Source organism: Tyto alba, unplaced genomic scaffold, assembly GCF_018691265.1.
Source record: "Tyto alba isolate M040663 unplaced genomic scaffold, T.alba_DEE_v4.0 Super-Scaffold_14, whole genome shotgun sequence".
Taxonomy (NCBI): Eukaryota; Metazoa; Chordata; class Aves; order Strigiformes; family Tytonidae; genus Tyto; species Tyto alba.
Genome location: NW_024881276.1, coordinates 2,390,433 through 2,403,847, shown reverse-complemented (window position 1 = coordinate 2,403,847; position 13,415 = coordinate 2,390,433). Strand labels below are relative to the sequence as shown.

General features: G+C 38.8%; 1 protein-coding gene across 4 annotated transcripts in view; it reads left to right on the top strand.

Moving 5' to 3' along the window:
* Positions 1–641: 641 nt before the first annotated feature.
* Positions 642–13,415, top strand: part of TUBGCP5 (tubulin gamma complex associated protein 5) — a 28,019-nt gene continuing 15,245 nt past the window's right edge. For 2 of the 4 annotated variants that reach the window (XM_042788718.1, XM_042788717.1), the window contains exons 1-13: positions 642–917; positions 3,780–3,833; positions 3,912–4,020; positions 6,148–6,244; positions 6,842–6,952; positions 7,501–7,580; positions 8,069–8,204; positions 9,234–9,351; positions 10,721–10,810; positions 11,343–11,436; positions 11,751–11,997; positions 12,203–12,405; positions 13,163–13,278. In XM_042788718.1, coding sequence (XP_042644652.1) covers positions 745–917; positions 3,780–3,833; positions 3,912–4,020; positions 6,148–6,244; positions 6,842–6,952; positions 7,501–7,580; positions 8,069–8,204; positions 9,234–9,351; positions 10,721–10,810; positions 11,343–11,436; positions 11,751–11,997; positions 12,203–12,405; positions 13,163–13,278 — 1,628 coding nt within the window. In that variant the 5' untranslated portion in view covers positions 642–744. The remainder of the gene's footprint in view (positions 918–3,779; positions 3,834–3,911; positions 4,021–6,147; positions 6,245–6,841; positions 6,953–7,500; positions 7,581–8,068; positions 8,205–9,233; positions 9,352–10,720; positions 10,811–11,342; positions 11,437–11,750; positions 11,998–12,202; positions 12,406–13,162; positions 13,279–13,415) is intronic. The other 2 variants (XM_042788719.1, XM_042788720.1) reach the window with 2 other exon arrangements.

The window sequence follows — 13,415 nt, the reverse complement described above, 5'->3', positions numbered from 1 at the left end:
ACTGGTTTCTTACGCCACTCCCGATGCGCACACTCGTGTCCTGCCTACTGAATAGCCACGGATGGCGGTTCATCCAGCTGTGCAAATCCTGAGGCTGTCAGGGGGGAGCACGGAGGGCAGCCAGGCCGGAGGGTGCAGGGGAGGGGGGGTCTCTGAAGCACTAAGGCACTAAGCAAGGGCGGCTGGAAAGGGTCGCAGAGCAGCCGGCGTGATGTCGAGCGCGGATGCCTTGGGAAAACCTCAGAGCGACAGAGCGTCCCGCCCTAACCAACCGGCCTCTGGTCCTCCTGTCAAGGCGGGCATTGAATTTTGGTTTCCTAAAAACCCAATCTGCACCGCCGAGCCAGCCCCAGGCCCCTTATCTGGATGGCTGCCAGGAGCGAATTGCTCATCCCGGGCGATCGTGCCTTTAGGGGGGCGTTTCCGGAGACAAAGTGACATTTCCGTGACAGGAAAATGTTGCAGAAGCGAGGTTTGTCTGCAGCTTGGAGGTGGGGGGACCCCACTGCCACTCAGGGGTCGCGCCCCACCATCCCACCCCCCCCCCCCCCAATTTTTTTTTTCCTCCCGCGCATGCGCGCGCCCCGCCCTCCTCTCCCAATCCCGGCGGAGGCTCTCGCGAGAAGTCCGGGAGAAGCCTCGCGAGAAGCCCGAGGGGAGCGTTGGCGGCCCCGTGGCGCCTCCCGCAGGCGTCGGCCCCTTCTCCGCCACCCGCGCCCCATCCCCCACCAAGCCGCCGCGGCCATGGCGGCGCCGCTCCTGGCCTCGCCCGGCCGCCGCAGCCGCTTCGAGCAGGAGCAGGACCGGGCCGTCCGGGCGCTGGTGCGCAGTGTGACCGGCCTGCCTGAGGAGGAGGAGGAGGAGCTGGGCGGCGGCCGCTTCCAGACGGCGCTGAATTTCGCTTGGTCCAACTTCAGGTCAGCGCCCGCCGCCCCCGCCCCGCCGAGAAGCTCCGCGGCGGCGACCGCCCCGCCGTGCCCGTCAGCAGCGGCGCTGAGGGCGGGGGAGCGGGCGAAGGAGCCGTGAGGCGAGGGGGGGGGGGCGCTGCCGGGCTGTGGGACGGGGCCGTCTCCGGCGCCGCCCGCCCTGAGGGGGGTCGGGGGCAGCGCTGGGGGCCCTTTGCGAGTCCCTGTCAGAGGGCCGGCGGCTTGTTGCTCCGTCACTTTTAAATCTCCGTGTTTTAGGGCTTTTCTCCCGCTCTGGGAGAAGGTAGCTTCCAACATCTTCATTTAGCCATCTAAGATTTTGCTTGTGGGAGGGAAGTAAAGAAGTAATCGTTACGTGTAAAGAGCAAGTAAGCAAAACCGCCAAATCCAGCTAAAGCTTCGGGCCAAGAGTACTGTGCTGCTTATATGAAAGGTTATCAGTCTGCAGAAGATAATGGGTTTGATGCCATTGGAGCTTGTCATAAACATGGTCTTTATTAACATGTAACATATATTACCAGTATCCCTTTAATTCTATTACACTGCCATCTACAATGCCCTTACTAATATTACACGCTACTTTTTCTGTTACCAGAGTTACCGTTTCAGTGTCTGCTGCCAATTTTTACATGATCTTTTTCCAGTTTCCCATACTAATATGACCTGCTGCCTTTTCAGTCTTACGTGCTTGCCTGACTTCATGCAGCAAGTACCTAATCCATATGAAATCAATGCTAGTTACTTTTTTTTTTTTTTTATGCTGTTCAAATCAATTTTTTTTGGGGTGAACAGTAGCATAGCTGCATTGCATCAAGTCAGACTGTGAATCCTAACTACTGTTAGGCTCAAATAAAAATGTTTTAATAACTGAGTAATCCTTGGTCAACAGCAAGGGTGAGTCTGAGGTGTGGAAGAGCAGAGTGTGATCTGTAGCTGGTGTTTGGACAACTTGAACTCTGCTCAATTTTGAGGAGGCTAGTTGTATTAGATGGGAATGTAGGAATATGGTATTGGTAACTGCTGTCTCCCTGTGTTCTTTATAATTACCAGAAATACTTTGTGTAATGCATCACAGGATTGCATTTATTGGTTTTGTAGCTGCATCAAACTAGTTGCTTGTAGCAGTCATTGCTCTTTTAGCCTGGGGAATTGTTGGGTGGTTTGGTTTTTGTTTGTTTGTTTGTTTGTTTGTTAAAAAAAACAAAAAAAAAAAAAAAACCAAAACAAAACAACATGGCAGGAAAACAGGGTGATGCAGAGTTGACAACGAACTGGTTTTGCCTGGAAGGGTTAGGAAGAGGAATCGTTTTATGCCAGATTTGCTGTCTAAAAAATGTGTGGGGAACATCAGCCTGAGATTGGCTAATATCATATTTCCAAACCGTGAGACCCTAGGTTGTAGCAGAAACTCTCTTTAGTTTCAAGTTTGTGAAACTCGTGGTTTGTACTGTTAGTTTTGATGATGTTTCTGTGTTGTTGTTCTCAGATTCATCTATTTCCATGCAGCATGGTAGTCCTCTTCTGTTCATGATGTTCCCAACTTGCCTAAAAAAAATTGATACTTCTTTGGCATGTGTGTTTTAGTGTCATTAATTAAAAATTTAAGTAGTATATTAAGGAATTTCACTAACAGCTTACCTTCATCATAATTTATCTTTTCAGTGCAGATTCCTGTTTTTTTTTCATATTGTTGTCTTTCTAGTCTGTTGTTCTAAATCTTCCCATTCTTACCATCATTTTCCATTGGAACTAATGATTTCCTATATAAGCTAATGTGCTGTAATAAATAAGATAAACTGTATTTTTTTTAACCTAAATGTCAGCGACCTAGTTAATGTTACATTTTATTGTGCATTTATTCCAAAGCCTTACATACAGTTGAAATCCAACTAGTGGGTCTGTAGTTAACAAAGTAAATTTTTCTTTTCTTTTATATGGGCATATCTTCATCCCCCAGTGATCCTTACTAGAAATCCTTGCTACTTGCCTTACAGTTTCATTTTCTAGTTCGTTACTTTGACACTGAGGTGATTTTAGATTGGCTTTCCAAATTTAGTTTATTTAGCTTAACTTCTGCTCCTGATTCATATCCAGTAGTTTTCGTTTCTGTCTCTGGTCATGAGAGTTTGACCCCTGTGTTCTGTATGGTTGTTGCTGGAAGCTGAGGCAAAATATTAGGTTGGCTTTGAGGGCCTATTTATAGAGTATATTGACGTTGTGCTCACTGCTGTCGCATCCCATTCCCTGGTTTTCCTCTGCGTAAACTGAAGAACCTTATTCTAATTTCTTCTGCAAAGTCCATCTTACCTTGCACGAGTTCTTATTTTGTCCCTATACATGATGCCTTTGGTGATATATCTTCCTTTACTTTGATTAAGCTTTCTTTTTCTTTTAGGCACTCTCCTTTATAAAGGAGCTTCATTTGGGTTTAGAGGCCTTCCCTTGTGGGTCTTTGTTTTGCCTGTGCTTGTGATGCAAGTCCCAGATAATTTTTGTTCTTTCAACACAGATACCTTTGACAATACAGTTCTGATCTCCTCACTTCACTTGACTTAACTGACAGTGTACTTTAATTGCTTAGTTTGCTGATAGAGTAGTAATTTTCCATTCAGTTTAAAATGATGGTTAAATGTAATCTGCATTCTGTTTTTCCTTCTTTAAGGTCAGTTGTATTTAATCCTTCTTGAGCTAAGAGATGCTGAGATTAAATTTTGTTGATGTTTAATGCTGTTGCTGAACTAAGCATGCATTATTAAGCTAATAATGTTGTCCTTATATATGTAAGTTAGCTTTGTTTCCTCCCTTACTTAAGCTTTGTTTTTAAACACATTCTAATACAGATTTCTTACACAGATTTCACCGTTTTCTTGATGTGAACAGTCACAAAGTAGAGAGGACAATAGAAGGGTAAGTTTAATGCTTATGGATTAATACTGGATTAGGTAACTTTTTTTGAAGCATTCTTGATACTATTTTTGTTATTAGAATACATGAAAAATTGATAGTTCATTCTGACCTTGGAAAAGCTGCAAGCTGGAAAAGACTAACAGAAAAATTTCTGAATTTGCCACTCCCAAGTAGTGAAGAAACAAAGGTATGTATGTTGCAATTTCCTTGTTCTTTTTTTTTTTTTTCCCAGCACTCTTATATTTGTACTGACAATCGGGATTTCAGTTGTAATGTTGTATTGGAAATTTCAGATGGCTTAGCAGTGGGACTTGCAGTTGCTTTTCAGTTCATGGATTTTTCAGGGTTATATTCTTTAGTTTCCCCATTTATTTTAGAAATGTGTTTATTGTTTTGTCAAGGTTTCAGCATGTGCAGTTTCATGACTTAAAGGACGTCTCATTGCAGAGAAGATGTTTTATGGTCAACATTGTACAAATGTTGTAGCTAGAATCTAGGTGAATCTAGATTCACATCTCTTCTAAAACAACAGCTAACTGAGCAGTTCTTACTCTTTGCCCGATTTTTTTACCTTAAGTAATGTATCTGGATGTCTTGATTTTAGTATTTCCAAATGGAGTGCTCCTGCCTTGTAGCTTCCTTATTGAGACTATGTATATATTTCACCTTTGATACACTTTGAATGAATTCAGTTTAGGATATGGACTGGATGGATATGGCAAAAGTTGTCTCACTTAGGCACTTTCCAGTGTGGTAGCTTAATAATTAATTGAATCTTTGAAAACTGGAAGTTCCTGCCTTTGGGAAATTCAAGGTTGTGATTTAAGAGGTGGTGCTCCATATAATGATATTCTTTGGTAGGGCTATGTGTTCTGAGTTGTAGTTTGATTTTTTTACTTCTCATTGAACTGACGTTTACCTTTCTTTCCTTTTTAGGTTTTGCTTTAGGTTTCTTCTAATTTGTGGGGAAAATCACATAACCCTCAACAGCTTCAGTTATTATATTGTACTCTGTAGATTTCTTCTTAAAAGTACCTTTAGTTGTGCTTATTTTCAAATAAAATTAAAAAAACAAACCAAAACAAAAACCCAAGCAGGCACTTAATACTTGAATGTTGCAAGTATCTTAAGACTTGTAAAAGCTGGGGGGGGGGTTGTTTGTTTGGTTTTTTTTTTGTTTGTTTGGGGCTTTTTCCTTTTGAAAATGCAGCTGGGGTATAGCTGGAGATAGATATCCTCTCAGATTTGTGAAGTTAAACTGCGTTTAGGTTTTTAGCAGTGGCACATAACTGGAAAAATTAAGTATTTCTCAGTTTTATGACTCGTAAGTGAAACACTATCTCACATGCGTGATTCTGTCAACAACCTACTGGTGCTCTTTCGCAAACTCTTGTAGAGTCAGTAATGTTCAGGAGGAACATGTTATATTCCATATAGACGAGTATGATACTGCTTTACCAGAAATTTGAGAATTTTTTTAAGTCCAAGGGGATCTCATCTCTAAACATCTTTGTAAGCATGTGTATATATGTGTCAAGGCATATAGGATGTAGATAGCAGAATCTCCATGTGTCTAGATATGAAATGGTCTGCTGAAGAACTCTTGAAAGTTAGAAGCGGGCCAAAGAAAAATCTTACTTTTGTAAGAAATGGTTATTCTGTAAGCAGATATTAGGGAACGGACCATAAGACAAGTCTCTGCAGCACACCGGTGTTGGCACAGTACTCTAACCTGACTGAAGGCCTCTGTTTCACAACTACATTAATGCAATACTGGAGTTAAAAGATACATCCTTAATGCTTTGTGTAGATTTTCAGATGAGGAAAGATAATGTGAATGTGATCTTAAAACGTAGCGATTTTGGCAAAGTGTTTTAGCTAAATTTGTTTTAGCCTCTGTTGGAAATAATCAGCTGTACCAGTAGAGGAACAGCCTTGGTTTCCTGCAGGCCCATTACCTGTGTCCTTCTGCCTCATCCTCGTTAACGTAGCTGTCCGTTATCCCATGTCCTCTGGTGACTTCTTACTTTCACAGTACTTCAGACTTCTTACCTCTTTTCCATATTCTTAGATTGTCAGCTCAGTAAGAGGCAACTTATGCTGTGGCTACTTTTGAAGTAAATGTATGTTGACTGGCTAATTAGGAGGCAAAAGAGAATGTGTAATGTTCAAGTTGCGGATGTTCTTTTTGTAGTTCAGGACTGAGGAATGGGAACTAATGTGGAGCATTCCTGCAGATAATATGCTGAGTTTGTTCCTAACCAAAATCTTTTAGTCTGCCTTCTGACTTGCTTTTTTTTAATGTGTTTTAAAGACAGATACACACTATTCCATACTGTTTCTTCTGTTGTGTTTGTCTGATTCTCCATCCAACACCAACTATGTGGAAAAACCAAGAGTGAAAGAAGTGGGTAAGTTTGCAAGATGTTTATTTTGCTAAGAAAAGATGCGATTCATTAGTGCAGTCTGATAAGGAGGACGTTTTTCCTCTCCATTTCATTATCTCCTTCACTTCAAAGTGCTTTATTGGCTGTCTTTTTATGATTTATACCTTTAAAATAGCCTGCAAATCTTCCCTATCCCCATTTATATTACATCACCTAATTAAGTTTTCCAGCCACCAAAGTACCTTGAGAACTCTTGGACTTGTGCTGCTGTTATCACTTACTAACATTCTCCACCTGTTCAGCTGCGGCTACATGCTCGAAGACAGCAGGTTTCTATCCTCAGTCTGTCTTGCACCTCAGTAGGAGGTCTGTTGAAACAGCTTTGGTGATGTAAATTACGATGTTCCCGGTGTAGTCAAGGAAAGGGAGATACCTTTGAAGGTTTCCAGAGGGAGGTCCCAGCTGCCTGCTGTCTAAAGTAGGACTGTTTCACTCAGTGCCTAAAAAAGAAGCTTGCGCTTAAGTTTGAGTGGATACCATCCCCCATTTGTTTACAGTGTTGTATCATAGACTGAAAGAAGACTATTTCAGACTAACCTAAAGAAAATCTTGCATCTTAAGATTCCTTTTTGAATGATCTCTGCACATTCCCTCGGCGGTGTTTTGAATGCACTTTCAGCCCATTCCAGGAATGTGAATATGAAGAGGTTATCTCAAACAACACTAATTACAGTTGAGTAAGCTTCATGTTTAAGATATAATATATTGTGATTGTTATTTTTTAAAGTATTACACGTCACATCACATCATGGGTATTTGGTGTCTTTTTTGGAGAGTAAGACAGTTCCTGCTTTATGTTGTTTACGGTCCAGGATCCTTGTGCATCTGTAAATTATGCGTTTAGAATGTTTCCACCGAGCTAAATGGGATTAGTCACAATAAGTGATGTGTTACATTCTTGCATGTTTTTCCAGGACTGAAGCATAGGGTAGTGTAACATAGTACAGGTAAATGTGCTGAATGGCACACTATGTTGCACATTCTGAATGTATAAACAACAGAATTAATAAATAAGGAATGTATGTGGTTAGTACGTCACAATTTATGTGTCTGAAAGTGTACAACCTTGTTAAAGGACCAGTGGTGGAACCTTAAAGTGGAAGGGAATGCCTTTGTTTTAGATTTAGTGTTACAACATAATTTTAGCTTTGGAAGTGTTTTTAGAGGAAAAGGAAGTCAGAGTTACATGATACTAACTCTTTTTATGTTTCTTCTCTTAGAAAAGGAAGAAGAATTTGATTGGGGAAAGTATTTGATGGAAGGAGAAGAAATTTACTTTGGCCCAGGAGTAGATACACCAGTAAGTAATTTTTTAAGGTGAAAAACCCAGCTGTATAAACTGGTTTGAAGTACGTTGGAGACCGTATTGGTATGCTCTATATGATTCTCACAGGATTACCCGATATGTTGCTTCTTACTTAATACCAAGAAATACACACAGAGCCAAACAGAGTAACAGTAATACAAATGCTTTTGTTCTTCACCATGTTTTGACTTAATTCTGCAACTAAACTGGTTCTTTCTGCTGACCCCTGCCTGCTCCTGATCAGAACTTCTTGTAGTTCTGTGATCTTGTCCACTTCTCTCATATGTCTGGGTATTAATGTTATGTATAGCTTCACTGTCCACCAGAGACTGGGTTATGTTAGTCTTGGTGTCCTGAATTTACTTTATAGTGGCAGAAAGAAGAAAAGAGTTTATGTTCTGCTTCTCGGGTCAATAGGAAGTGAATATACATCAGTCTGTTATGTTGTAATGAAACGTACTGGGTTTTGTTGCACTTCATAGGATTGGTCTGCAGAAAGTGAAGAGGAGGAAGACACTCAGCCTTTGAGCAGGGAGGACTCGGGTATTCAGGTGGACAGGACACCTTTAGAAGACCAAGACCCAAATAAGAAAACAGTACCTAATGTTTCCTGGAAAGGTTAGAAAAAGCTATAATTCTTTTGCTATGGTCATACATACTCAAATATAGCAAGCTAATGCGGCTTAATTTATGATTTTTTAGTGAGATGTTATGTTTTAGGCTTATAATTGGAGTTTTAAGGTGCAACTTATTGCTCGCTACTGTTTGTTTTATTTTTAACAATAAAGAAGCAGTATGGAAGGTTTGATCTGATTTCTCTTGATGCTGATGTACAAGGCTTCTGTTTATTTCTGTAGAAATAGACATGGATATTCCAACAGAGATATGAAATTTTATACAGTAAATGTAGCATGTGGTTGTACAGAGATAATGTAAATTTCTATTTTTGTATCAGGATGCTGAAACAAAGTTTGGTTGATGACAAAAACATTTGACTCAGTTCTGAGTATGAAGCATTTTTGGGGAAAAAAAAAAAAGTATAATTAAATCACTAGTGACTTACTTTTCAATAGCTTCAGGGATTATTAACCCTAGCTGTGTAGTTTTGAATAGAATATTGTAGAATACAGGATACCTTGTCTAAGACTGCGTAATATTCATATGTTATATGAGCAGTAGCTATCTCACTGGGATTAGGTAAAGTTTTCTTGATAATCACATTTGAGAAAAAAATGTGTAGGTAATACACTAAATGCATGGTAAAAAGGAACCTAGTGACAAAGTTGGTGATATTTAGCAGTTTATTTTTCAAGTCAGTTTGGTTTTGTATATGTCATTTGAGAATAGCCTGGGACAGAAGCACACTTTCCAAAGAAGAATTGGAAACTGCGTAAATTTATTAAATTTACCTTTTAGGACTTTTGCAACTTTTAGGAAATGAGACATTTCTATGTAAATTAATTAGTGCATGATGGTATCGTATGAGTGCAGTAAATTGTAAATAGTTGTAAATTGTAACTTATTTGAAAAGATCTGTGATTCTGCAGCTGAGGCTTTTTACTAACTTTTTCCTGTGTTTTATAAGCATTTCCTGAATAAACAAAAACTTATTTTTATAAATTTTATAAAATTTATGTGTTTTCACAGTTGGTGAACCTGATGCCCGCAGCTGGCTGGAGCAGCATGTAGTTCCTCAGTACTGGACAGGAAGAGCTCCTCGCTTTTCCCATAGTTTGCACTTGCATTCCAACCTAGCTGCAGTCTGGTAAGAAAATGCTATCACTTCCATACTCCTTGCTGGCAGATAGTGCCAAATAATGACTTCATTAAGCATCTTTATGGTAGAAGTATAAAGATAGTTTAGTTATTACTGATTTAGTTAAAACCAGAATTAAAAGATTACAAATTAATAAATTGAACAAGTGAACTGCTTTTTCTATTAATAGATTCTATTATTTAGTTTTTACTGTGCCTGTTACATCAGAAAGAGGGTTTTAATTTTTCAAAGAAGGAAATGTTATCCTTGCATTTTGTTTGGGTTGACCCTGATGAAGGTCTCTGAGGAACTAATACAGGCGTGTTGTAAGTGGTCCTGGAAATGAGGAGTTCCCTAAAGCTTAACTTCTTGTTTCTTTTTGCTGCCTCCATTACAATCTTAGTCTTGAACAAAGACTTTGGGTGGGGAAGGAACATAAAGCAGTACAGTGTCGCAATCTGTTGTGGTTTTGGAAAGAAAATGGGAAGGAAGTTCAATTTAAAATGGGGGGGGGAAGGCCGATTCTTCCTTCGGTCCCAGATCTGATGTATCGCTACTACTTTAATACAGATCATTAGATTTGTCTTTGGTTCTTACATTTATTTAATTTCTTAATCAAGGAGCTAAATTTATTGTAGTGTCAGTTGGTTATCTAGCCAGTTACGAACAAAAATTTGCAGCGACTATTAGGAAATCAGTAGCATAAATAAAGCCAATGCTGTTTCTGTGGCAGTGTTGTTAGCAGATGTGTGTTATATATATTTATGATATATAACCAGTATTACTGGGTTTTTGAATATTGAACATGATTACACAGATTTTGCTGCTGCTGATATTAATGAGTCAAAATATTAAGAATGCAAATAATTGTTTTAGACTTCGCTAAAACATGAAAAATACTGTGGAGATTTACAAAGGATTGTGTAACACATGATCATAAGAAAAATTTCTTAGGTGGCTCTGACAGTTTCTATTTCTTAAGTGAATTTTTGAGCTAAAATGTGAGTTTGCTTGTACAGGTTAGGGAAATTTATATTTTACTTCCTAGCGTATTTTTAACAGGAAGTGACTAATTTTTCACAGCATTGAATGAGAAATAATAAAATAATCAAGGATCAATAATTTAAAAAAACAAAACAAAACAAACAAACAAACGAACAAACCGCCCCCAAAACAAAACTTTCCCTAGTATTTTGCTTAGCAATATGAAAACAACACCTGCTTTTGTTTATATACTTATAATGCCCCTGTGAGCATTAAATCTACTCAGATATAATTAGAACAAAACGGAGCCTTAAGGTTATTGCTTCATTCTAACTTTCAGGTGATTCAGCTGTTACTTCAGCCATTAAATTGTTTTCATTTCCTTTTTTCCAAGGGATCACCACTTGTACACCAGTGATCCTTTATATGTGCCAGAAGAGAGAACACTAGTCACTGAAACTCAGGTTATACGGGAAACTCTTTGGTAAGAGCAACATCACAAAGCTTGCGTTTTAATTTTCAGTATTTCTCTCAAGGAAATGAGAGATTTATCTTTGAAGTCTTGTCTGAAGAAAGAATTATTACTGAGCTTTTAGCTTGCTGACAGTAAAGATGCTGCTTGTGTGTGTTATCCACTCGCATTCACAGAGAATGTAAGTAGCTTACTGCTGCTTGTCTGCATCGATTCTTCAAGTCTGACCGTTAAGAGGAACCAACTTGTTCTTAACCTGCCCCTATGGATTTTTAATACAATGTCCAAACTTAGAAAGTAGGGTTGAATCATCCTGTAGCTGGGAACTATCTCAGCTGGAAAGGAACTTTTAGATGATGTTTACTGTGTTTTCTTTGTTCTAGCAACAGCTTACAATACCAATAGCATTGCAGTTGATCTCTGGTTCCTTTTTATTTGAATAAAAGAAACTTTTAGACAGTGGAGACCTAATTCTTTTATTATTTATATAATTATGAGTCCATTAAGGGGCAAAAATTTACTACTCTTTTTGTTTCTTTTCAAGGCTACTTTCAGGAGTGAAAAAACTTTTTATATTTCAGCTGAATGACGGAAAAGTGGCTGTGCGGAGTGATATTATTGTAACTCATTTAACCCATGTAAGTTGTTTCTGAATCTCAGCTGAATATATCTGTCATTGGGAAGATGTCATTTTGGGGAGTAGGAAATTAAACTGCTTGTGAAAAAATGACATTTCCAAAATTGTGTTTTGACTAAATTAAGAACATCTGACTTAATAAAACTGAATGGGTTTTTCCCATATCTGAGAATGTGATGAAGCAGTAGAGATGGCAGAATTTTATTATATTTTAAATCCTAGAAATACCTCGTGATTTAATTTGTAGGCTTTTTAGAAACATCTAATAGAAATTTGTATTTTATAAAGTTGTTTGTTTGTTTGTTTGTTTTCTAGAATTGCCTGAGATCTGTATTGGAGCAGATAGCGGCATATGGTCAAGTTGTGTTTAGACTGCAGAAGTTTATTGATGAAGTGATGGGACACAGCCCAGAAAGCATAATGCATGGAACAGTTTCCACTCCAAAAAAAACTACTGAAGCCCCCTTCAGAACCTACCAAGCTTTTATGTGGGCCTTGTATAAATATTTCATTAGCTTTAAAGAAGAACTTACTGAAATTGAAAAATGTATAATCAACAAAGGTACAGTGTAAGGGAAATTTTACAAGAGGGGGACACACAAGGAAATTTTTGAGGGGGAAACCTGAAAAGCATTATGCAGATACATTTTGAAACTGTGAAAGATGCCATGCTGCATTTTCAAACCTCATCAATAACACTGACAAAATTTGATCTTCTGTTGGATGTTAGCTTTATAAGTGTCTTTTTTTTTTTTTTTTTTCCCCAGATAAAACAGTCACACTTTCAATAGTAATAGATAAGTTGTCTCCCAGACTGGCACAGCTGAAAGTACTTCACAAAGTTTTCAGCACAGGAGTAGCAGAAGTGCCACCTGACACTAGAAATGTTGTACGAGCATCTCATCTTCTTAATACTCTCTACAAAGCTATTCTTGAATATGACAGTGTTGGAGAAGCATCTGAGCAAACGGTAGAGGAAATCATTCCTTCCTTAATTGAACGACATGCTAGAAAATTTAATAACCTGAATTTCTTTACAGTGATGGAGTATGCTAGCTTTCAGCTACCAAGGATTGAAGGCAAACTTGATAACCATAAGGCATTACTGTTTGCTGACATGAGTTCATTCAACCTGGATGAACTCAGATTTATGAGGAGAGCAGCAGCAGTGTGGTTTTAGGACTGAGGGGAAGAACTGTGGGGAATCATAGGCCAGGAAGCTGTTATGCGAGAGGGAGCTTTGGAATGGCTTCCCTTCCTTCTATTTCTACAGCTGCACAATTCAGCTAATGCTGAAGTGTAGGGTTTTGGGGTTTTACAGTAACTTGCTGATTATTATATTACTGCAAATATAGTAAGTGTTGTTATGTCCTTTTGTTTTCCAGATTTCTATATTATAAAACCACAGAATGTTTTATGACTATCTCTTAATGTTTAAGAGAGAAAAAAATTAAAACTGCTGTTTGGGTCTAACTGTGTGATGACAGAAGTAACAAGGGGAAGCATGCACAATGCAGGCTTCTGTTAAAACTACTAAAGCTCTAATTCTTAGTTTAATATTTTATGTTTAAAAATCCTTAAGTGTAGTTGTGTATATGTTACAAACTATAATTGCACAGTTAAGAGGTTAGGCTTTGCTGTATTGCTTCTAGTGCTTAGTATAAAAACACTCAGCTGTTCTTTTTTTTTGGTTTTTTTTTTTTTATTTTCTCCCCTTTAAAATTCAGGTATCCCTTCTCTTCTCTCTCTGGGTTGAAACTGTGAGGCCATACCTACAGACAGTGGACGAGTGGATAGTCCATGGTAATTTGTTTGATCCTGCAAAGGAGTTTATCATTCAGAGGTAGGGATGCTGAGACTGGACACACATAGTGCTTTGCAAGTATGAATATAAAACCTGCTGTAGAACCTAGGAAGTAAAAGGTGACAATAGAAGTAGGTTGTCATGTTTGTTATTTTACTGAAGTAGAATTAATTTCT